Source organism: Vulpes lagopus, chromosome 18 (assembly GCF_018345385.1).
Source record: "Vulpes lagopus strain Blue_001 chromosome 18, ASM1834538v1, whole genome shotgun sequence".
Lineage (NCBI taxonomy): Eukaryota > Metazoa > Chordata > Mammalia > Carnivora > Canidae > Vulpes > Vulpes lagopus.
Genome location: NC_054841.1, coordinates 26,484,457 through 26,509,830, shown reverse-complemented (window position 1 = coordinate 26,509,830; position 25,374 = coordinate 26,484,457). Strand labels below are relative to the sequence as shown.

Below are 25,374 nucleotides of genomic sequence, written 5' to 3'. Positions count from 1 at the left end.
GGGATGATTGTTGTCACTTTTTGAGGCTGCTCTGATGAGTCAGTGACAGGAGGGCTTTTTGGACTGGGAAGGGCTTGCAAATGTTACCTAATTGCACTGCTTGGTAATGTGGGCTGGGGGTGGCAACACAGATGCTTCCAGCACCCAGGCAGGTAACATGATCAGGTGAGGTTGGCTAGTTGTCATGGGCCATAGAATGTGGTGGGGACAGTGATCTGGAAAGGGTGTGCTCCTCACTCCAGCTAATGGGTGCCAGGAGGCATCAGGGCTCTGTGTAGCTGATCAGCTGATCAGCCTGGATTTGTGTAGGAACATTTCTCTAGTTCTCACTCTGGCCCCACAAAGCACGTTGTAGGCAGCCATCGCCTTAAGACTCCTCATGAACATACTGCTGCTTGCGCCTCCGCTTTACCTCCCTGGGCCCCAGACCCCCAGCAATGCTGAAGTCCTCATGTGGTGACCTTTGTCCCACCCACCCCCAGTGAAGGAGAGTGGGATTTCTACTGGTGTGATGTCAGCTGGCTCCGGGAGAACTTTGACCACACCTACATGGATGAGCACGTGCGGATCAGTCACTTCCGAAACCACTATGAGGTGAGCTGGGTAGGCTGGGGGACTGAGTCAGTCAAATCACATCACTGGATGTGGCCATGAGCAGGGGCTGGCGTGGGAGTGCAAGGACCAGAATAGAAAAATGTAAGGGAATTTGGGGTACATGCCAGGTGGGGAACATGTATATAAGATACATGATGATCTAGGAGTGTGAGAGAGTAAGGATCTAGTACCCGAACAACAGGCTGTCTGCGGTGGTGGGGACTGAGGTCACAGTCTGGTTGGCATTTCAGCACTAGAGATGTGTGGGGTGAGGCCCGAAGAAGCAGGATTTTTGAGCCATCTGGTGATTTCAGAGAAGAGACAGGTTGAGCAACTGAGAGCCTAGAGATGGGAGGGAGGTTTGGGAGGAACCAGACCACAGAGATGGGACCAGAAGAGCCAATGATGCTGATATTTGAAAAGGCTAGTGCAGCTTAGCAGTGAGAAACATGAACTTTGGAGTCAGACGGGTCTGGGTTAAATCCCGGCTGTGCCTCCTTTAAGCTGGGTGACTCCAGGCAACTGACTTAACCTTTCTGACTCTTGGTTTTCTCATCTGTAAAGTAAGGATAAGTATCGAACAGCAGGCTCTCAAAGTTACTCTTACTGTGATTGTTATTTTGTGGGCCAGAGGCTGTGGGGGCCAGTTGGGCTGGTTGGGCTGGAAGGTAGAGCAGGGCAGTGGGCACAAGCTTGCTCACCCACCCCGCTCCCCAGCTGACCCGCAAGAACTACATGGTGAAGAACCTGAAGCGATTCCGGAAACAGCTGGAGCGTGAGGCGGGAAAGCTGGAGGCGGCCAAGTGCGACTTCTTCCCCAAAACCTTCGAGATGCCATGCGAATACCACCTGTTCGTGGAGGAGTTCCGCAAAAACCCAGGAATCACTTGGATCATGAAGCCTGTGAGCGCTCAGTGCCCGGAGCAGGGGGTGGGGGCTGTGGGGGGAGGCCTTCCCAGGCACCAGACGGAGCAGGGCTCCTTCATAACTCTGCCTGGCTTTTCTGCCTTTGATGCACCATCTGCCTCTTCCCAAGGGCTGACTTCATCTCCATTCCTTTGCAGTATGTGCACCCAGCCCTGACTGCTGGTACACATTAGATGCTCAATACATGTTTACCAGGTGAATGAGTGATCCCCAGGAGCCAGGGCAGGGAATCCAGAGCCATGCTAGAGCTCAGATCCCTGCCTCTCTTCTGACATGAGCGAGATGGTGGTGGCCAGGTCATGCCAAGCACGTTACTCGCCCTGCTTGGTTCTCAGGACGGCCCTTGGGAGGAACTATTAAAGATGAGGAGACTGAGACCCATTTATTCAAACCTTCCTTAGATACTCACTGAGCACTTGCTGCGTGCCAGACCTAGACCTAGGCCCTCAGCACGGGGGAAGTGGGTCTCTGCCTTCCTTGGGTGCAGACAACACAGAGACATCTGTGTGAGTAGAGCTGTGCTAAGTGTCAGTGGGAGGCTCTCTGCTGCCAAACAGGCTTTGCTGAAGGGGCACTGGGCTCTGAGACCAAACCCTTTGGTTCAAATACTGCCTCTACCACTTACTAGCTGTGTGACCTCAGGCAGATTACTTAACTTCTCTGTGCCCCAGTTTCCCCATCTGCAAAGTGAGACTGAATGAAGTACCTGCTTCGTAATGCTCTTGTGTGATTAAGTGAATTAATGCAGATAGAGCTCACATTAAGCACTCCATAAATGACAGCTGCTAAGTTGTTATTATTATTAAAAGAATTAGTATTGGCTGTGGCCTGAAGGATGCAGAAGGGTCAGTCTGGAGAAGGGCAGAGGTAGGGAAGAGCATCCGGAAGAGGGAACTGCATGCACGGAGGCCTTGCATCCAGAGGTAGCCCTTCAGGGATTAAGAAACTGAGTGGAGGGATCCCTGGGTGGCACAGCGGTTTGGCGCCTGCCTTTGGCCCCAGGGCGCGATCCTGGAGACCCGGGATCGAATCCCACTTCAGGCTCCCGGGGCATGGAGCCTGCTTCTCCCTCTGCCTGTGTCTCTGCCTCTCTCTCTCTCTCTCTCTCTCTCTGTGTGACTATCATAAAAAAAAAAAAAAAAAAAAAAAAAAAAAAAACTGAGTGGAGGGCAAGGGTGGCAGAGTCATTACCAGCCTATCTATTCTTCCTTGAGTCAGGGCTGGTTTCTCACCACAAAGCCACCAGAGCCTCAAATGGCATCATCGAAGCCCCCTGCTATTTTCTGGGTTTGGGAATGTGCCAGGCCCCAGGAAGGGAGCTGTAGGGAGCAAAGAGGGGGGCAGCCTTCTTTGTGCAGCTGGGGACTTAGGGCCACTGTTGGCCATTGCATATTTAGCCAATAGCACAGGTGCTCAGAAGGGCAGACGAAAAAACGATTTGGATGCTCCCAACTGGGTCCCAGGCAGTATTTCCCCGGGCCTCCTGCTCCTGTCCCTGGTGAGGCCCCAGGGGAGGCTTGCACCCCCTTCTCTACAGCCAGAGCGGAGGGGGTTAGGCAGAAGAGAACTGCAACCCACATGGTGGTTCCAGCTCCCCAGCATTATCCTCCCAGACAAATGGTAATTTGTGCTAATTGGGAAGAGCAATCGCATATTAAGTTGATTCCTTTCCCAGCCCAAGGCCTTTGTTAGAGGCAGACACAAGACGGCTGTAATTAAGAGGAGGCATCTTGGCTGCTCGAGTGTGTTCTCGCCCCTGCAGAGCTGTGCCACCCTATCTGGGGGTGCGGGGTGCAGAGAGTGGGTGCTCTGGGCTCTAACTCTGTCCTCGCCGCTTAAGAGCCATCTGACCCGGAGCACGTTCCTCCACCCCTCTAAGTCTGCGTCCTCACCTGTAGGTAAAGTGGAAGTAACCAGTTTACCTATCCCCCTGAGGGGATCGGGAGAGAATCCAGTGAAGCAATAAATGTTCTATACATGAGTTATACAAGTTATATAAAGGGTTTGGCACTTAGGTGTCCAGTCCTTGACCCTTTTTCCTGGGATTTCCAAGAGCCCAGGCAACACCTTCTCTTCCCCTGCCCCTGGAAAGCACCAGGTTGGCACTTCCCAAACCCGAATGTGCCCATTGGGCACCTGGTTAAAGGCAGAGGCTGATGCAGCAGGTCCAAGTAGGGCCTGAGAGTCTGTATTTCTGACCCCTCCCAGGTGAGGCTCTTGCTGCTGGTCCGTGGACCACACTTTGAGTTGTGAGACTGTAGAGGCGTAATTCTCAAATCTGAGAGTGCATCAGAATTTCCTGGAGAGCTTATTAAGGCCTCCTACCCCCATCCCTCAGTGTCTGATTCAGTAGGCCTGGTGTGGGGTCTAAAAATTTGTATTCCTTTGTTTTTTTGTTTGTTTGTTTAAGATTTTTATTTATTTATTCATGAAAAACACAGAGAGAGGCAGAGACACAGGCAGAGGGAGAAGCAGGCTCCATGCAGGGAGCCCGATGTGGGACTCTATCCCCGAACTCCAGGATCACATCCTGGGCCGAAGGCAGGCGCTAAACCGCTGAGCCACCCAGGGATCCTCCTCCTCTTTTTTTAAGATTTATTTATTTATTTGAGAGAGAGTGTGTGCTGGCACAGAGAGAGCTGAGGGAGGGGCAGAGGGAGAGAGAATCCTGAATCCTCCCTGCTGAGCGGGGAGCCCGACATGGGGCTCAATCCCAGGACCCTGAGATCATGACTTGAACCATAGCCAAGAGTTGGATGTCCACTCAGGTGCCCAAGAATTTGCTTTTCTAACACGTTCCCCAGTATAGCAGCCAGGGTTCTTCAGAGTAGCAGAACCCTGAACCTCTGAGCTCGAGTTCTGGGATCCTATTGCTTGGATTCCTTTGGGATAGGGAAAATGTAAAAAAAAAAAAAAAAAATAGGACAATACTCCAAATTTAGAAAATAGAGGGAAAAAAATCCCCAACGTCCCCACTCTTCCCACAAGGCCTTTCTCTGGGAGCTATTGTGTCCTTGGGCGCCCACACACAAGAGTTTTCGCATAGTTGCCGAGGTGGGGCCGGGAGGGCAGCCACTGACCTGCCTTTTCCCTCTGGCCATCTCCTCTGCACAGTCCCCTAGGGCCCCTAGGGCCTCTCCAGTGGCAGCAGAGCAGGGGCAATGAAGGGGCGAGTTGGACTCAGAAGGGAATGAGCAGCATCGTCCCCTCTATGCCATCCATCCTCAGGGACCCTCTTCCCACAGAGCTGAGCCCCAGCCTAGCTCAGAGCTCTGCGATCACTCTCAGAGCATATAAACAAGCCCTTACGTTTGCCATTTAAAAGCCCAGGTGATGTAAAAATTGCATCGATCCGAAATTCTTTTCCATCTGAACATTCTCCCCTCCTACCAGCTCAGGCCCTCTGGGTTGGCAGGAGGTAAGAAGGAGCCAGACCATGGGACCACCTTTGCTGGTCTAGCCTCCCTCATATGGCTGGGGGGCAGGTGCTGGTTGTCAGGGCCCCAGCCTGTGCATCAGTCCTGGAGGCCTGTCCCCCAGTCCCTCTGTGTCTGGTTTCAACACTTCACTCAGGGCCATGAGCATCTTGGGCAACCACTAGGCTATTCCTGGCTCGGGCGGCCTCTGTCCAAATTGTAGGAAAGAAGAACAGAATTTAACATTCTGTTTCTCAAGTTTATGCCATTAGAGCTTCTCAAACCTTTGCACTGCAATCTTCTAAGAGTTGGGGATCATGACCTGAGGAGAAGACAGATACTTAACCAACTGAGCCACCCAGGCACCCTACAAAACAATGTCTTTGAAAGGATAAAGGAATTTTATTATAAAAGGAAGCAACTATATTGAAAAACAGTTAATTAAACAAACAATCTGGGTCCTCTGAGAAACAGATGCCAAGGCAAGACTGAACACGCCAGTTCTGCCTGGAAGGAATAGGGGGAGGGAATGGGGAGAGCTGAGACAGTTGTCAGACCCCAGTGAAGGAGAGAGGGGAGGAATAGAAGCACCTGGAGGCCTTGGGGAGGCCTCAAGCCAGAGGAAGTCCTCTCAGGAGCAACCCAGCCTTCATGGCCCCCAAGGTCCTCAGCCAGTAGCAGGAGCAGCCCCTGCGAGAGAGGCCTGGCGAGCACAGTGCAGCTGGCAGCAGTCCAACACTGTCCCGCAGTCAGGGACCTGTTAGTGCCTCTCACGACAGCCACACAAACTGTGAAATATTCTTTCTGCCCTAGCAGTTTCCTTGACGGCTAAAGAGAGGTGGCGCCTGGGTGGCTCAGTCCGTTAAACACCGGCCTTCAGCTCAGGTCATGATCCCAAGGTCCTGGGATGGACCCTGTATTGGGCTCCCTGCTCAGTGGGGAGCCTGCTTCTGCTTCTCCCTCTCGCTCTGCCCGCCACTCCCCCTGCTCATGCTCTCTCAGTGTCTCTCTCTGTTAAATAAATAAAATCTTAAAACAAACAAACAGCTAAAGAGAGTCTAACAGCAGGCTCCAGAGTTACCATAATTTCGAAGTCATAATGAGTATAAACAATATTTTGAGATGTCTGCAACCACTCTAACGTGATATATAAAAATAACAGATTTCTTTTGAGAGTGAAGTCACAGGCGCGGCTACTACTGTTGTCTGCATTCATGATGGAAAGTAATGGGAAAAACTGGTTAGGATGAAAAATTTTCTTCTTACTCAAGCTTACAGATGCCAGGACACTTCCTTTAATGATGGAAGGTCAACGCCAGAGATGACTCAACAACACTGGGCAGTTCCCACCCGGAGGACTGGCTGCTCCTCTGGGTCACAATGCAGCTGCCACAGCTTTAGCTTTGCCTCCTCATGCCTCTACCTGCTGCAGGAATAAAGGAACACCCTGGTCTTGTGTGCCCTTTGGAAAAGATGCAGACTTCCCAGAGATCACAGCCGCAGACTTCTGGTGCCTGCTGGCCCATGCCTGAAGCAGTCACTTGGTGGTGGGAGCATGGGACCACTGGGAAGGCTCAGACTCCCAGAGGGCAGGGCCACGGGGAAGAAGTGATCCAAATGGGGTTCTGTTGGGAGCACCTGGTTGGCTCAGTTGGTGGAGCACGTGATTCTTGATCTCAGGGTTGTGAGTTCAAGCCCCATGTTGGGGGTAGAGCTTGCATCAAACAAACAAAAACAAATGGGGTTCTGTTAGCAGAGAAAGAAGGGAGGTTTTTCCCCCTACTCAGGCTTGTTGAGTAGACCACCAACCATATGTGTAACACCCAATGCATGCCATGTGACGAATGCCACATGATGAATGGCCCCATCCCCAGAGCGGGCAGTGGCAGCGGGCCGAGGGCCATGAGTGGCCACAGGCCATGCAAAATCAAAGTATGGCTTATCCTGATAATCCATATTATTTTCCAATTAATGTATCTTTTTATAAAAGTAATATATTTTACTCCCAAATTATCAATTAAGATGGATACTCCCAGGAGTAGGGCCATGTCCTTCGTGTGATTTTGTGTACCCTTTGGCACTTTGCAGGATGTGCATGAGCCTTGGGCTTGTGAAGCACAGATTTAATTACCTAGGTTTGTCACCTACTGGTTGGGTAACCTTGAACAGAGCACTTGGCCTTGTTCCTTGGTTATCTTGGCTGCAAAATGGGGATAGTATTAATGCCTACATCAGGGATTTTTTTTTGGCGAAGCTTTAGCAAGGTAATGAGTGTCAATCTTGGAAGCATCTGCCATTGTTATAAACCAATCCCCTAAAGTTAGTGTTCTGATTCTTTGCTGAACCCCAAAACTCAGTGGCTTGAAACAAAAATCATGTCTTATTTCGTTCCGAGCCTCCAGTTTGGGCAGCACTTGACAGGGAAGGCTCATCGCCATTCCAGCATCTACTGGGACGGCTCCCGTGAGGGCTGGAGGATCCGCTTCCAAGCTGGCTCACTCACTCAGCTGGCAAGTTGGGGCTGGCTGTGGGCTGGGAGCTTAGCCAGGGTGGAGGGCTGGAAGACTCAGTTGCCCTCCATGTGGGCCTCTCCATATGACCTGAGCTTCCTCCCGGCACAGTGGCTAGGTTCCAGGGGCAACCATCCCCAAAGAGAGAGCTGTGTGGATGCTGTCTTGCCTTTGACCACCTAGCATTGGCATCCACACAGCGACACTTCTGCCATATGCAATGAGTAGAGACAGTCCTAAGTGCTCGCCCAGATTCAAGGGGAGGGCACACTGACTTCACCTCTTGATGGAGGGTGGGGGTAGTAAGGTTGTCGAAAAACATATGGGACTGGAAATATTTTTGTGACTGTTTTTGCAAACTACAATCTGCTGGAGCTAGATAGTAGGTGATTTCCAGTCTTAACAACCATGATGTATCACCAAGCAGGAAGTTTATTTTCCACTCTTGAGGATTATTCCCTTAGGAAGGCATCTTCTGGGATAGGCATGTTTGCTAACATACTAACAATGCTTCAGACAATAAAGGCATCTTACCTCATCTCACAAAAAAGGTAGGAAGTTCCAGGCTTGGGGATGGGCTCAATGATACTGTTAAAAGCTGAGGTTCCTTATCTGTCTTACCTGTCTTATCACTCTGCATCTTCAGTGTGTTGGCTTTCTGCCATCAGATGTGTCACCGTGTCACATCATGATCGTTTGTGACAGTTCTGGGCCTCACCTCCTCAGACTGTGGCATTCAAAAAAAGAAAGGAGCAAGGCGTTTCTTTGTTTCCCTCCCTCTCTCCCTTCCTCTCTCACTCTCTCCCTCTTTCTCCTCCTCCTTGACCCTGATATTTTTTAACAAAGAAGAATTCATTCTCAGAAGCCCCAAAGCCCCAAGCAGATGACTCTGTTGGTCTCATTGGCCAGAGCTAATCACGTGTTTCCCAAGAGCTGCAAGGGTGGCTGACAAAAGAGGTGTGTGGTCTTTCCAGCCTCCTGGTGAGAAGTGGGCTCTGCGGGCCAGAGAGAAGGCAGCCAAGGAACGTGGGGGTGGGGGTGCCAAGATCAAAAGGCAGGATTCTTAATAAAACTTCTTAATTGAAGTTTAGTACACAGAATATGCCCGAGTTGTAAGGGGGCAACTTGGTACATTTTCACGAGGTGAGCCCACCTGAGTAAGAAGCACCCATAAACACAGCAGTGCCAGCCCCTCAGCAACTCGCTCCAGACCCTGTCCCACTAACTACCCCTCAAGTCCCTAACAGCATAGATTCATCTGTCTGCCTCTGTTCTTTATATCACGGGAATCACGAAGTATATCTGAGTGCACCTGATTTTTCTCCCTCAACATTACGTTCAGGACTTTCATCCTGACCAGTGCAGGTGACTGTACACTGCTCATCATTATTGCTATATACTGTTCCATTGTGTGAATATTTATCCACTTGGGAGTTTCAAGGTTGGAGCTATTACGAATTGTGCTGCTATGGATAATCCTATACGTGTTCATGGGCACCCTCGTGCATGCATTTCTGCCGTATAGGTGCCTAGGAGAGGAACTCCTGGGTCAGAGTGGGTGCCTATGTTCAATTTTATTGGATGCTGCCCACTTCCAACAATGTACACTCCCACCAGCAGTTGTGAGTTCGTCTCTCCACAGCCTCACCAACACTTGCTGTTGATCGTTTTTATTTTTTTTTAATTTTTAAAAAATTCTTTTTTAAAGTTTTTTTTTTTTAAGATTTTATTTATTTATTCATGAGAGACACAGAGAAAGAGGCAGAGACATAGGCAGAGGGAGAAGCAGACTCCCCGCAGGGAGCCCGATATGGGACTGGATCCCAGGATTCCAGGATCACGCCCTGAGCCAAAGGCAGACGCTCAACCACTGAGCGTCTGAGGGCACCCAGGTGCCCCTATTTTTTAATTTTTTTAAATTTTTTATATGTTTACACTTGATCTTAGCCAAAAGACCGAGAAGTGAATTATTTTTTTAATTTTTTAAAAAAGATTTTATTTAGGGGATCCCTGGGTGGCGCAGCGGTTTGGCGCCTGCCTTTGGCCCAGGGCGCGATCCTGGAGACCCGGGATCGAATCCCACATCGGGCTCCCGGTGCATGGAGCCTGCTTCTTCCTCCGCCTGTGTCTCTGCCTCTCTCTCTCTCTCTGTGACTATCATAAATAAATTTAAAAAAAAAATTAAAAAAATAAAGATTTTATTTACTCATTTTAGACAGACAGAGCCAGTGGGGAGGGGCAGAGAGAGGGAGAAAGAATCTGAAGCAGACTCCACACTGAGCCCAGAGCCCAACGTGGGGCTCAATCCCACTACTGCTGAGATCGTGCAGAAACAGAGTTGGACACTCAGCCAACAAGTGAACTACTCAGGCGCCCCTATTGTTCGTTTTTAATTTTAACCACTCTCAAGAAGCATGGAGTGGTGTCCTCTTGGAGTTTTCACTTGCATTTCCTTGAGACCAATGAAGTTGAGTGGTTTTTCGTTGTTTACACTGGGTGATCGTCTGTGAAGTGACTTTAAGCCCTTGCAAGGCTGTGAGCTGTTGGAAACCCTTGATGCCACTGATTAGCCGCTTCCCAGAAGAGCTGTGCACATGCAGCTGCCCCTGAGCCACTGCCAGTGCTCCACAGTCTTGTGGGCACCCCAACTTCTGGGTGGACACACCCCTGAATCAGTCACCCAGCGCTGTGGGCAGAGCAGGGCTGGGTTTAGCTCCCACTCCTCCCATGACTAGGAGCCCTTCGTGCAGTGCACAGTCCATACAGCCATGCCTGCTCTGCCTCCCCTACATTGTACGAAGAGCCTCACGAGCCTCACATGGACCCACTAGGCGGTGGTCAGAGAAGAACAGAGGGAAATGAGAGTTTGCATGCCCTGGAGGTCTTAATGCTAGAGAAGAGACTCAGGGGGACCAGCTCAGTGGCTACAGATAATCAAAGTGTTCTGGGGCCCAGGGATCAGATTTGTTTTAGGAGGCCCTACAAGCCACAGCCAGGCTGGCGAATTTGAGCTCAACACAGGTTAGGCTGGCTGTGAAAGCTCCACAGGGTCTGGGTCACTGCAATAGAATAACATCCAGCACACAGTAGTCACCTATTACCTCCTTTTGGGATAAGTGTTTAATAGTGCTCTCCTGCAGCAGATGGGCTGCGTCAGGAGGTGGGCAAGGGTAGTGAGCTCCCAGGCACCGAGGACCGCCAAGGCCAGGCAGGTGACCATCATGGAGGGATTTCAGGAGTGATGCCTTTGATGCTGACTGCTCTGCATGATATTAAAGATGTTTCCAGCCCCTAGCCTCTGTGAAGCTATGAATTATCCATGCTGGGATTCAGTAGAGGCAGACTGATTAGTATTAGCTGAAGCAAAACCTAATTAGGAAGGCAAATTGATTTCCAAAAAAAGAATTGGATGATGTGTTCCCAAGACTGTTAGAAATGGTTTTTTAATTGTCTGCTCTTTTGTATTATTCATGCCATTGTTTGCCTTTGTGAGTGAAATCGGCCTGTCTCTCCTCCCCGCTTCCCTCTCCTTCCCGCCAGGCTTAGTACCTTCTCTCTGGCCCGCCCCAGGGCTGGCGCTGGGCTGGGCCATTCCTCTGGGGATAGCTGGAAGCCCAGGGGAAAGATAGAGACAGAAATGGTGGAGAGGTGCCCCAGGCACAGGGTCCCACAAGGAAGCACAGGGAGCTGAACGCTGACCGTTCTGCACTTACTCCCACCCCAGGTGGCCCGGTCACAGGGAAAGGGCATCTTCCTCTTCCGGAGGCTGAAGGACATCATGGATTGGAGGAAGGTAAGCTTACTTCTCCCCGTTGTTGCTCCTGAAACCCCCCTCTGCCCTTGCTGCCATGAGGCACCCCGCCTTTCCTCCTTCAAAGCTTGGAAGGCTGGTGGAGAAGTTCTGCCCCTGGGCCTCCCCATGGGAACGAGGTCTCTGAAGTCAGATGGCCCGGATTTAAATCTTGATTTTGCCCCTGAATAGCTGCGTGACCTGGGGCAGGATACATCACCTCTCTGCGCCCAAGTAAATGAAGGGTAGTAGCAATAGTACCTGCTGAGGATGCAATGAGCTAATGTGCCTAAAACCCAAGAACATGGCCTCTGTACCTGGGCCTGCTGCTCACCTGGTTGGGGAGAGTTTGGCCAACTCTTGCTGTGGATCCTAGGCTGAGCCTGAGGTAGCTCCCTTCCTCCCCACCGCCCCATCTCGATCCCAGACCGATGTAGTAGAAATCCTGGTTCCAGTCCTGCCTCTGCCACTCAGCAGCTGTGTGGTCTTGGGGAAATTGCTGAACCCCTCTGAACCTTAGAGATGATAATAATGCAGGTGAGTGACAAGAGCAGGATGACCAGCTCCTACACAACCAGCACCTCCCACATGTGCTGGGACTCAATGAATCAATTTCCCCTTTCCTCATTCCTCCCATGAAATCATCAGGGTACCGCTGGAAAGAAGCTCACCGGCTTGGAAGCCCCGCCCGCCCGGAATGCTGTCAATCCCTCTGGCAGCCATGTGAGTACAGGTAGGGGGTGGTTCAGGGACCCAGGAAGGGAAGGCCTGGCCCATCAGTCTCAAAGTGGGTTGGGGGTGGGGAGGTGACAGTAACTGTAGAAAATTCCACCCTGGGGGCTAATAGTCCTGAGTTCCAGAGGCTCCCTGCGCCAAGGCTATTTTGTGACCTCACCAAGCATGTGACACTTGCCTTTGGGCCTCAGCTTCCTCCCAGGGTTACCATGAAGGGGGCCGGTGGGTGAGAAAGGGCTCTGTGGACCTTGAGGTGCTGTGCAGGTGTGAGCGAGGGCATTGCCATCTTCTTGAGCTGGGCTGGTCCGGAGAGAGCTTGCAGGCAGAGACAGGAGAGGAAGGTCCTTGGGTGCCTGTGTGGCGCTCTGGGCAGCACCAACCAATGGGACCTCCTCTGGGGGTGGAAAGGCATGTGCTGTGCTCTCTGCGGTATTGCGACCGCTAGCCACGTGTTGACATCGAGCACCTGAAAAGCTGCTGGTGCAACTTAAGGGCTGGAGTTTAACTTTCCTTTCCTTGCTTTCTTTTATAGAAATGAAGTTTACCATTTTAACTGCGTTTCAGTGTATAATTTAGTGGCGTGGCGTATATTCACATTTTGTGCAACCACCACACCATCCACCTCCAGAACTCTTCTATCCATTTCCAGAACTTCGTTCCCAAGAAACACAAACTCCCTATTTTCCCTCCTCGCCCCAGCCCCTGGCAGCCACCTTCTACTTTCTATCTCCATGGATTTCACCACGCTGAGGACCTCATCCAAGTGGACTCAGACAGTATTTGTCTTTTGTGTCTGGCTTATTCTTAGTGTGATGTCCTCAAGGGGCATCCATGTGGGAGCATTTAAGTTCACTGACTTTTGATCAGTTTAAGTGTAAATGGGCAGTGCAGGTCTGGAGGTTAAATGCAGAGGCTTGACCCAGCCTGTGGATCCACTTCCCAGCTGTACCACCGCACAGCTGTGTGACCTCGGGCAAGTCACTTCCCCTCTCTGTGCTTCAACTTCTCACCTATAAACTGGGAATAACATGAGTACCTCCCTGATTAGAGTTGATTTAACAATATACTTCAAACAATATACCCCAAGTAGAGTACCTGACACAGTACCTCCTTACGTGGGGAATGCTCCATAAATGTTAATAATAGTTATTGTTATAACTAGGATTCGAGAAGTTCTGATGACCAGAAGGATGAAATCCCCGTGGAGAACTACGTAGCTCAGCGCTATATCGAAAACCCCTACCTAATAGGAGGTGAGATGGCCGCCTTGGCTCAGAGCAGCGTCAATGCCACTTTGGCTGCTTTCACCTCCTTGGGCAACGTCCTCCTCTCCCTCCCCCAATGAACCCCAGCTGAGACCTCATCCCAACACCCCCGATTCCCATGTTCCGCAGCCTGTGGCATGCCCTCTTGGGGACCCCCAAGAGACTCGAACCCAACATGCCTAAAATCCAACCTTGCCCTCCCCCTGCCATGTGGCTCATTCCTCAGCCTCCCCTTGCCTCCCCCTACCATGAGGCTCTTTCTCTAGCTTCCCCATGTCCTCAGCCCCTCCAGGCCTTCCTTGCTAAGCCAGAGGTCAGAGACCGTTCCCCATGTGTTCCTCTCTTCCCCTCCCTGCTTTTACCTCCATCAGGCTCCCTCAGCTCTTGAATCTGTCCGAGCACCTTCGCCTCAGTTCTGGCCACTGTGCCCTCCCATCCTCACTGGTGCCCACTGCTGCTCGGGGCCCCTGTGCTCCACTCCAACACGGTAGCCAGGGGGACAAGATACCCTTCTGTGGCTTCCCATGGGTGGTGAAACAAAATCCAAAAACTGCATGTGAGCTGGCCTCTGCTGACCTCAGTGACCTCACTGCCCTCGTCTCCTTCCACCCTGCCTGTGCTGACAGCCTCTGCTCTGGCCGTTCCTCCTGCCCCACAGCTTGTCCCTCTGGGCTAGGGGGGCACTTCTCTTCCTGTAGGTCACTACTTCTCCATGATCCCGTGTCTTCAGCCTTTCTCCAGCACTTTTTTTTTTTTAAGATTTTATTTATTAGAGAGAGAGTACGCATGCACGAGCAGGCGGGGAGGGACAGAGAGAAGCAGGCTTCCTGCTGAGCAGTGAGCCTGATATGGGGGCTCAATCCCAGGGCCCCAAGATCATGACCTGAGCTGAAGGCAGACACTTAACCAAGCCACCCAGGTGCCCCAGCCTCTCCCAGGCATTAACCCTCTCCATCAGTCACCCTCTCTTTGTACCCCATGTGTTTCTACGGGCACTCGCCTCTGTCTGTCCATCACTATAACCAGCGCAGTGCCTGGCACACAGTCTGTATTTGTTGCATGTATTCTCTCCTTGCCTGACAGGCCGCAAGTTTGATCTGCGTGTCTATGTGCTGGTGATGTCGGTGAGTAACTAAGAGGGGGCCCTCCTCTAGCAACAGGTAAGGAACAGAAGGCAGAAGCCATTCTAGGGGGGTACCTCTGTGAGCTTGTCTGATTCTGCCTGCCTGGGAGAGCCCAGGGGGCATCTGAGGATGAGGTGGGGGGGTACACAGATCCCATCTTAGAGAACCATCTTAGAGACCCTAGAGTCTGGATTTGCCCTCCATGTCAGCCATCCTTGGTAACCACAGCTTTTACTGAGCACCTACTAAGTGCTAAGCCCTGATGTTCAGGAGGTTTTATTTCATGTAGTCCTCCTAAGAACCAGGGAGGTAGGTTCTATTATTACCCTCATTTTACAGATGAAGAAACAGATACCGAGAGGTTAAGTGGCTTGCCCAAGGTCACACACTGGTGGCTGACACAGTTGGGGTTCGAATCCAGACAGCCTAGCCCCAGAGCCTGATCTCAAATAAGGAGTTTCTATGCTCTCCCCACCCCCACTCATTAAAAACCTGTTCAAACCTTCATGCTATGCTGCTCTCTGCAGGACACGGGACATAGGGGTGTGGGAGGCAGGCTCAGCCCCTGTGCTCCCCGAGCTCAGCGTCTGGTGGAAAATATGGACACGCCCTGAGCCTGCCTCCCACACCCCTGTGTCCCGTGCATATCATGAAGGTATGTTCATTCAGTTCCCTTCTGCATCTTCTTCCCAGCCCTCAACACCAGGGTGGGAAGGCGTAGAATCTGAGGCTGATGCTGGAGCCGATTCTTGAGGGATGATGTGGGAAGGAAGGAAGGGCGCTCCAAGTGGAGGAAACATCAGGTGCAAAAGCCAGGAGGGGCAAAAGTGCTCCTATTCACCCTCCTCCGGTTCCTCTCCCTCCTTTCTTGCCTCCACACAGTACATCCCGCTTCGGGCCTGGCTGTACCGGGATGGCTTTGCCCGATTCTCCAACACCCGCTTCACCCTGAGCAGCATTGATGACCAGTGTATCCTGGGATCTCTGCCTACCCATCCTCCTGCACCCTGCCCCTTCCCATCACCGGCTGGTCTGGGCACAGGAGATGCAGTTGTGAGCAAGACAGTCCTGATCACTCCCTCTGGGCCCTGATAGTCTTATGGTCGTGGCGGAGCCCCCAGTGATCCCAAAGGGCAGCCCCCGCTCTGTTCAGAGCAGCTCCCCACAAACTGCTGCCCTGTTTGACAATCACTTCGGTGGTGTGCCTGCCATCCACACTGATTCACAGTCACAGGATGGGAGAGTTTGAGCCCTTTTGGAGAACGTTGCATCCTTTCATGTGCTTTGGGCATTGGCTTATGTATTCACTCCAATAGGTGCCCTTTTCACCCATCAAACTGCAGAGACAAAAAAATTGATAACACACTATGTTGGCGAGGCTGAGGAGATACGTGTGTTGCTGGTGGAGTATACACTGGCACAACCCGCTTCAGAGGCAATCTGGCAAAATGTCTATCAAAAGACAAAAACACATACCCTCTGACCTAGCAATTCCCTTCTGGGAACTTACCCTACATGTACACTCACAATATACGAAAAGAGAGGTTTAGAGGCTATGCACTGCACCGCCTTGTAAGTGAGAACAAAAACAAACAACCCAATAGGAAATAAAGAATGGCTTATTTACACGATGGCCTACTACACAGCTGTTAAAAAGGAACAGACAGCCATGCTTTATGTACAGATATGAAACAATCTCAGCGATGTATTGTTAATTGGAAAAAAACCCGAGGTATAGAACTCTGAAAAGTACGCTTCCTTTTACATTACAGATTATATCTGTCTATATGTGTGCATCTGTGCATAGACATCTCTGGAAGGAAGTACAAGAAACTGGGAATAGAAGTTGCCTTTGGGAGGGGACTTGGACAAGTGAGGACAGGGGTGGGAAGGGGATAATATCCTCAGACACATTTTGATGTCTTTTGACTTTTGAACCATGAGAGTGTATTATCTGGCTAGAATATCCACATCAAAAATAAGGTTTCTAAGATTTTTAGACATGAACATCGGAAGAAAAGAGGTTGACAATCCAGGAACAAGGAGATGGCAAATGAGCAGGACTAGACTACCTGCATGTGGGAGGGAAGAAATGGAAGGTCTTGTGTCCGCGAAGCTTCTGGCGTGGGCAACCCAGCTAATGCTTCCAGCCAATTCCCACCTCTCTGCCTTAACTTTGTGTCTCGGTTACGTGTCCGCCTGAGCTAATGCATGTGCTCTGCCTGCGTATTGGAATGGGAGAGGGCCCTCCTGAGTATATCCTACAATTTTTCCCTCTATTTTTCCAACTTCAGCGTTTTTAGTATGTTTCATTTTGTAATTCTAACACACATTTCCCAGATGCAAGTTAACACCTACTTTAGGTTCATTTTTTTGGCCACTATGTGTTTTGTTCAATGACAGACGTAGGGCAGCCCCAGTGGCTCAGCGGTTTAGTGCCACCTTCAGCCCGGGGTGTGATCCTGGAGACCCGGGATCAAGTCCCACATCGGGCTCCCTGCATGGAGCCTGCTTCTCCCCCTGCCTGTGTCTCTGCTTCTGTGTGTGTGTGTGTGTGTGTGTCTCATGAATAAATAAATAAAATCTTTAAAAAAAAATGACACACGTAAAGCACTTAGCCGGTGCCAAGCCCAGAGTGAGCACTCAGCACATGTTAGCTGTCCTCTCTCCCTATTTAAAAGTGTTTGTCGACAAATACCCACCATTTGCTTCAACGTGGATGGACCTGGAGGGTATTATGCTGAGTGAAGTAAGTCAATCGGAGAAGGACAAACATTATATGGTCTCATTCATTTGGGGAATATAAAAAATAGTGAAAGGGAATAAAGGGGAAGGAGAGAAAATGAGTGAAAATATCAGTGAGGGAGACAAAACACGAGAGACACCTAACTCTGGGAAATAAACAAGGGGTAGGTAGTGGAACGGGAGGTGGGCAGGGGGTGGGGGTGACTGGGTGATGGGCACTGAGGAGGGCACTTGGCGGGATGAGCACTGGGTGGTATGCTATATGTTGGCAAATTGAACTCCAATAAAAAAAAAATTTTTTTAAGTGTTTGTGTATCTCCAGGGTCCTGGGGCCTTAATAAACAAATCCCAGCCCCTCCCAGGACTACTTCCTACTTAACGAGGCTTTGCTGTTTTCACAGTGAGTGAATTCACATTATTTCCCACAACTCCTGTTCTTTGTTCTGAATTTTTAAATGTTGAAATATTTTAAAATATTTTTTACTTTTTTAAAGGTTTTATTTATTTATTCATGAAAGACACAGAGAGAGGCAGAGAGATAGGCAGAAGGAGAAGCAGGCTCCATGCAGGAAGCCCAATGTGGGACTCGATCCCAGGACTGGGATCACGCCCTGAGCCAAAGGCAGATGCTCAGCCACGGAGCCACTCAGGTGTCCCAAAATATATATTTTAAAGACTATAAGAGAAATCTAGGCATCCACCATCCAGATTTGACAGATGTTAATATTTTGTCATATTTGCTTCATAAATTACATATCCGACTTCTAAAATAATAAAGCAACTTTGGGCACCTGGATGACTCAGTTAAGTGATTTGGTTTCAGCTCAGGTCACGATCTCTGGGTCATGAGATCGAGCCCCACATCAGGCTATGCAGAGTCTGCTTGGGACTCTCTCTCCTACTTCTGCCCCTCCCCCTGCTCTCTCTTTCTCTCTAAAATAAAAATCTTAAAAAAAAATAAAGCAACTTTGATTCACAAAATAAGACTATATATATATATATATATATATATATATATATTTTTTACCATTTTATTTATTTGACAGAGAGAGCGCACACGCATGTGCTGGTGCATAGGCAGGGAAAGAAACAGAGGGAGGAGGAGAGGCAGATTCCCCACTAAGCAGGGAGCCCAATGTGTTTTGAGGCTCCATTTTAAGACCCTGGGATCATGATCTGAGCCAAAGGCAAACGCTTAAACGACTGAGCCACCCAGGTGCCCCAATAAGACATATTTTAACCTGACCTTAAATATATATATTTACATTTTTATATATAAAATGTATACACACAGAGTTATTCACACAGAATATTATTCTGTTTACACAGAGTTATTCAAATGTTTTATATATATATATGTACATATACATGTATACACACACACACATAAAAAATAACCATCTCAGGGATCCCTGGGTGGCTCAGCGGTTTGGCGCCTGCCTATGGCACTCAGGGCGCGATCCTGGAGTCCCGGGATCGAGTCCCACATCAGGCTCCCGGCATGAAGCCTGCTTCTCCTTCTGCCTGTGTCTCTGCCTCTCTCTCTGTGCCTCTCATTAATGAATAAATAAAATCTTTTTAAAAATAGCCATCTCAAAACTGTAATAATGAATAGAAAGAAATTAAAATACCCATGTGGGATGGCAAAATGAATGATAAGGCTTCTGCATGATATTGCATGGCTGTTATAATGAGGTCAATTGAACTGTCATGGAAAGGTATCTAAGGTAGACAATTAAGTGAATAAAGGGTATAGAACTGGTAGGTTTATGATCCTGGTTTGGCTTTTAAGGAAGGATGGTTCTGTTTAGAAGAAAGTAAAAAAGGATAGTCACTCTGAAAACTAGATTTATTTATTAACTCTGAAATTTATTAACTCTGAAAACCAAGGAGGATTAGAATCAGGTCAGGAGGGGCACCTGGGTGCCTCAGTCAGTTAAGCATCTGCCTTCAGCTCAGGTCATCATCCAAGGGTCCTGAGTTCAAGCCTCACCATGGGCTCCCTGCTCAGGGGGGAGCCTGCTTCTCCTTCTCCCTCTACCTATTGTTCCTCCAGCTTGTGCTCTCTGTCTGTCAAAGAAATAAAAAAATCTTAAAAAAAAATCAGGTTAGGAACTTTTATTTCCAACTTTACACATTTTCCTGTATTATGAATTGTTTTTATGACCATTATGTATTATTTTAATAATAAAAATAATAAAACATTTAAAGAGTATAGTTTTTCACAATACAAGTAGTATAGCTTTTTAAAGACAAATCAGAAAATTCAGAAAATGTACAAATTTCTCTAATCATATTTTCCAGAGACTACTACTTATCCTTCTGATGTATTTCCTCGCAGGTTTATTTGCATAGTTTTGTTGTTGTTGTTGTTTGTATTTTTTAAATTAATTATTTATTTGACAGAGAGAGCACAAGCAAGGGGAGCAGCAGGGAGAGGGAGAAGCAGGCTCCCTACTGAGCCACCCAGGCGCCTCTGTTGTTTGTATTTTATAAAGGGGTGATCCCACTGTGTAAACATAACCGTTTTTCACTAAATATGTATTTTCCATGTAGACATTTTTTATTAGTCATAAAATATTCCACTGAGTAGATTTACTGATTTACTAATCTTGCGCACTGCAGGCATTTGGGAAGTATTCAGTTTCCTCCAATTATGACATATAATGCTGCAAAGAAACATATTTTTCATATTTTACCATATTTAAGATTTTACCTTCAGATGACATGGTGGAAGTGTACATACTGGATCAAGGGCTTGTGGCTGGATTGTTTTCCACAAGGTTCTTTTGTATTTTTACCCTGCCATTGACAGGGCCCATTTTGTGCCAGCTCTCCAGTACTGAAGACAATCACTTTAAAAAGACATTTCTGAAACAATCGGTACTTGTCGGTGAAGCATATATGGGCATTCATTATGCTTGCAATGATTCTGTGAGTTTTGTGTTTTTCCAAATAAAAAGGTTAAAAAATATGTAACCAGCCTCATGGGGAAGCAGGGTTTTGCCTTAGAATTTGCATTTCTTCCAATTGTATTTTTGTCCCATTTACATCCCTTTAAGATTAGGTACCTTCTATTACAGGAAACTTCAGGCATTTTCTCAAATGGTCTCTTGCCAGTTATAGCCCCTCCAATGTTTTCATACCCCTCTATCTACTTACCTATTAGGGTCATAAACTTTTTTCCTTTTTTTTTTTTTTTTAAGATTTTATTTATTTATTCATGAGAGACACAGAGAGAGAGGCAGAGACACAGGCAGAGGGAGAAGCAGGCTCCATGCAGGGAGCCCGATGTGGGACTCGATCCCAGGCCCCCAGGACCATGCCCTGGGCAGAAGGCGGTGCTAAACGGCTGAGCCACCCAGGCTGCCCTTTTCTTTTCTTTCTCTTCTTTTCTTTTCTTTCCTTTCCTTTCATTTTATTTTATTTTATTTTTTTTGTATATTTTTTTGTTGGAGTTCAATGTGCCAACATATAATAGTATAACACCTAGTGCTCATCCTGTCAAGTGCCCCCCTCAGTGCCCATCACCCAGTCACCCCATTCCCCCACCCACCTCCCCTTCCACTACCCCTTGTTCATTTCCCAGGGGGTCATAAACTTTTATTGCTAACAATTTGTGTGGGATTTCCATATGACAAAAACATTAGCCTGTCATATTGCTACAAATCTTTTCTCCAGTCATGCTTGCTTTTCATTCTTGCCTTGATAGCTGATTAAGTTTATTTTTACATAGTCGGCTCATCCACTGACTTCCTCTGTGATTTCTATTGTCATTTCTAAGCTAAAATTTTTTTTCCTGCTGAAAGATTTCATAACTAATCAGTTCCACTTCTTTACAGATTGGTTTTGATGGTTTGCTTACTCTTTGCCTGTTTCCTCACCTATGTACTCCCAGTTAATAGGTAGGGAACCACTTACGAAGTTAAGTGACTTGCTCAGGGGCGTGCAGCCAGTAAAGATGCAGGAGGGATTTGAACCCAGGTCCATCTGATTCCAAGGCCCACATACGTGCTGTCTGAGCTGTCATGTAGCCTTCCTCATCAATGGCCAAGCACGAGTCTTAGTTTGGCCTCTGGGGGACACATGGAGCAGGGCTCATCCTTCTCGTTGGCACTCGTCCTTGACTACCAACCTCTCCCAGATGTTCACCTCACCAATGTTGCTGTGCAAAAGACCTCTCCAGACTACCACCCAAAGAAGGTGAGAAAGCTGGGCTTCTGACCTCCAGGTCCAGCCTTTTGGGAACTGATTGGGGTAGGGAAGTGGAGTACCAAGGAGCCTGGGACAGGCCTATCTTGGGCTCATAATTTACCAGTGAGGTCAGGACCACCCTTCCCACTGGCAGGGCCCTGGGCAAGAGTACAGATATAGACCTACACATCATGTGTCTGAATATTCAAGTGGCAACTCAAACACACCCTGTAACAAAATGTGTTCTATTCTCCTACCTTGACAAGTATACTCTCATCTATCTATCTATCTATCTATCATCTATCTATCTATTGTCCTTCCATCCATCCATCTAATAACCTGTAAGGCCAAGTTCAAATTTAGAATTCTCGACTTCTCAGAGTTAAGATCTAGAACAGAGGGGCACAGGGAGAGCTGGCCCCCAGCTCACACCTACTCCCTTCTTTTCCCTCTCAGCTCTACCCCACACAGTGGGGGCCTCCTGCATACACACGCCCCCATTTTCCTGAAAACAATAACCAATTGGTCCTCTTCGGGCCTTGGGGGTACACACAGTGCATTCTGTCCCCAGGAGGGCAGACCCAGGGAAGAAGCCTGGGCAGGGTGTTTCGGCAGTGACTTATGGGGTCCTGGGTACTCTGTGCTCTAGAAGGAGAGGTACAGGCTCTGGGTGGGCACATCCCCCCCGCCTCTGGAGCATACAGTAGCTTTGCCCCACAAGAGGGACAAACTTAGAGTTCTTCTCGTCACCAGACTCAAGCTGGGCCCCTCTTGTCCAAGCCCAAGGCCTAATGGTGATTGAGGGTCTCGGTGGGCCAGGTCCCAGTTAACTGAGGCTCCCTCTCCCACTTGACCCTGGGTGCTTGTGGCCCCAGGGCTGCAAGTGGATGCTCCAGCGCTTCCGTCAGTACCTGGCATCCAAGCACGGGCCTGAGGCAGTGGAGGCGCTCTTCAGCGATATGGACAACATCTTCGTCAGGAGCCTGCAGAGCGTGCAGAAGGTGATCATCAGTGACAAGCACTGCTTCGAGCTGTATGGCTACGACATCCTCATAGACCAGAACCTCAAGCCGTGAGTGCATAGGCTGGCGGCCAGGAGAATGGGGGATGTTTTACACTGTGCCTCGACTGCCCAGGTTTGATCTCTGCCACTTCCGAGTCGGGCACACTTCCTTGGTTTGTGCCTCAGTTTTGCCCATCTGTAAAACAGGCATTGTGCTTACAGAATTATTACGAGGAATAAATGAGGTCCTGTCTATAGAGCACTGAACCCCATGCCTGGCACTGAGAGACCTTTGCTGAACATCTGCTGAGTCAGCGATCCTCTCCTAGAAACTTCTTTGTAAGCCCTGCTGCTTTCAGGATGCAAAGTGCCGTGTAAGGGAACATTGTTACCATGTCTCTTCCTGCCAAGAATTTGGTGCACTCCCACAGTGCCCACAGAGGTTGAACTGGATGAGGAAAACAAGCCTGGAATGGTAGCGACCCCAGGGATGGTCCTCATATGATAGATACAACGGGGCACAGAAGCCCAGGGTGGGGGGGGGGTGTTCTGCCTGCTTGGAGGTCACACAATAAGTCAAGGGCAGAGCCAGGCCCAAGGCCATAATTTCTGGGCTAAGCGACTCCCTGCTAACACTGTGGCCTCTGGAGCCACCTCCTCCCCAGGGTCACTGGAGAGGCACTGAGGGACTTTCCGAGCCAGGAGCTGGAGCTCTAAAATGAGACCTCTGTCAGATGCAGCTTCAAGAGAAAGAGGCTCCTGGGGCCAGCGGCCTCTCCCCTGCCCCCTGCTGTAAGATGCGGCTGCCGGCATTCAAGTGGGGAAACAAGCTTGGGAGGGGAAGGGGCCACTGCCACTGACAGACCGGCGAGGCCTTCTCTCTGGGGCCCCAGGTTCTTGTCCATAAATGACTGGGTTGCACAGAACCAGAGTTTGCAAGCTGGAGGCCCTTGGGCTGCTTTGACCCGCAGACACTTTGAGTTTGGACTTCAGATTGTTTTTTATCGAAGTTCATTGACAGTCTCTAAAAACAGGGAGACATTTACACAACAGTCTGGAAAACTAAGAGGGTCTCCTGACCCTGGGCTCGCACTTCTGCCTGGCAGCAGTCTCCTTGGGGGCCGCGGCAGCAAGCGCTTCCCGTGGTGGGCTCTTCCCAGCCCACCAGCTCCTGCCACTGCCAGCGGCCAGGCACTTGCCCTTCCTAGGAAAGGGAAATTTGTCTTGTACTCACAGCTCTATTGGGAGAAGGAAGAGCAATACGAGGGCGCCAAGATCATCCTGTCCCCGCAAGCTTGCCTCAGGTACCACCTGGTCCCGGTGGGGGTTTTGAGTTTGTAACAATTATTTTCAAAAAGTTTTAGCCACTGAAGCCTCTCCTCTCGTGGGGAAATGGAAAGAGTGACCTTGGTTGAATTGGGCCCAGGCACTGCATGTAGGCTCTCAGTGAAGTTCCAGGGCCCCCACGGACCAGGGAACCTGAAGCCCTCCATTACCCTCCTTCCCCAGGTGGCTCCTAGAGGTCAACGCGTCCCCATCGCTGACAGCCAGCAGCCAGGAGGACTACGAGCTCAAGACCTGCCTCCTGGAAGACACCCTGCATGTCGTAGACATGGAGGCCAGGTGAGGGAGGGCAGCCGTGCTCAGGCACCCCCGTACGGGAGAGTCAGGGCTCCCCCAAGGAAGACAGAGAACTCAGAATGCTGGTGCTTGAGTGGCACTTGGAGTTGGCTCAGGCCTGCTTGCCATTTTATAGATGGACAAACAGAGATGTCCACCTAGGGTTAGATCCTGATCTAAGGACTCGGCCCTTTCGGGGCAGAGCAGGACCAACTATAGCCTTCTGACATTCAGCCCAGTGGGGTTTCCTGGACACTTCCTGGCCATGAGACGCTGGACTCTGTGTTTGAGCCTCAGTTTCCTCGTCTGTAAAATGGGAAACATCACATTTACCTCTCAAGATCATAAAATTGATTTACCAAGAATGTTTATTGTAAAGTGCATAACTCACAGTAAGTGTTCAGTAAGAGACTGTATATTGTCGTAACATGGTGTATGTCACGGGAAGACCCAGGGCCTGACTTCAGGAAAGGCCGAATCCAGGCACTCAGTCAGCATTGGTTGGTCTGTCTGCCCTCTCAGTGTCTCCCTTTCTCCCTCTTCCTCCCCACCCTCCACCTCTTTCCTGTGGGTCACCTGTTCCCGATTATTCCAGCAAAGTTTGAGGGCTAACTCTCATGGGTGAGGATTGTGTCCTATGCCCACCTCTGAACCAGTCATTGTAACTCTGATTATCTGGGCCTAGATCTTGTGCCCACTCCCCAGCAGGGCAGGGTCAGCCCCACCTGAGCCAAGTGAGTGAGAGAAGGGAGACAAGTTCTCAGAAGAAAAGCCAAGGCTAGAAGCCGAGTGCTAAGCAAGCAGAACCTCCAGTGTCCTCTAGATCTACCATCACTTCTTCATTTGACAAACATCCGAGCCCCTACTGTGTGCCAGGATCTGTGCCAAACCCTGGGGACCCAGTAAAGGACACAACAGACCTAGTCCCTGCTTTTCTAGAGTTAATGGTCCAGGAAGGACAGCAGACTCTAAATGGGTTCATGTTACCGAGGGCAGGGGTGGAAGCCTGGGGACAACGTGGGAGATGGCCCTCTGCCTCCTGCTTGGGCCCCAGGAAATGGGTGGGCCAGAGGACTAGTGACAGCAGGGCACCAGTAGGGTGCAGGGAGGGAGCAGGTGCCTGGCTGCGGTGTTAGGGCTCCACCTGTGCACCTTCATTATCCCCTTGTATCTCCTGCCTGTCCAGGCTCACAGGAAGGGAGAAGCGAGTGGGAGGCTTTGACCTCATGTGGAATGATGGCCCTGTCAGCAGAGAAGAGGGGACTCCTGACTTGTCGGGGATGGGGAACTTTGTGACCAACACACACCTCGGTATGTGGGGCCAGGTGGGGAATGGGCACCAGGGATGTCACGAGAGAGGCCAGGTAGCCTAGGAGACAGCTTGGCACAGTGGTTAGACTGTTTTGATTTGATCTACAATTTACCAGCTGTGTGGCCTTGGGCAAGGGACT

General features: G+C 49.6%; 1 protein-coding gene across 1 annotated transcript in view; it reads left to right on the top strand.

Annotated features, from left to right (window-relative positions):
- TTLL9 (tubulin tyrosine ligase like 9) overlaps positions 1-25,374 on the top strand; it is a 48,507-nt gene that overhangs the window by 18,884 nt on the left and 4,249 nt on the right. The window contains exons 4-14 of the mRNA XM_041732377.1: positions 483-594; positions 1,312-1,497; positions 11,172-11,240; positions 11,886-11,960; positions 13,135-13,225; positions 14,321-14,361; positions 15,244-15,331; positions 21,251-21,309; positions 22,176-22,372; positions 23,813-23,926; positions 25,110-25,234. Of these exons, the coding sequence (XP_041588311.1) occupies positions 483-594; positions 1,312-1,497; positions 11,172-11,240; positions 11,886-11,960; positions 13,135-13,225; positions 14,321-14,361; positions 15,244-15,331; positions 21,251-21,309; positions 22,176-22,372; positions 23,813-23,926; positions 25,110-25,234 (1,157 nt within the window). The remainder of the gene's footprint in view (positions 1-482; positions 595-1,311; positions 1,498-11,171; positions 11,241-11,885; positions 11,961-13,134; positions 13,226-14,320; positions 14,362-15,243; positions 15,332-21,250; positions 21,310-22,175; positions 22,373-23,812; positions 23,927-25,109; positions 25,235-25,374) is intronic.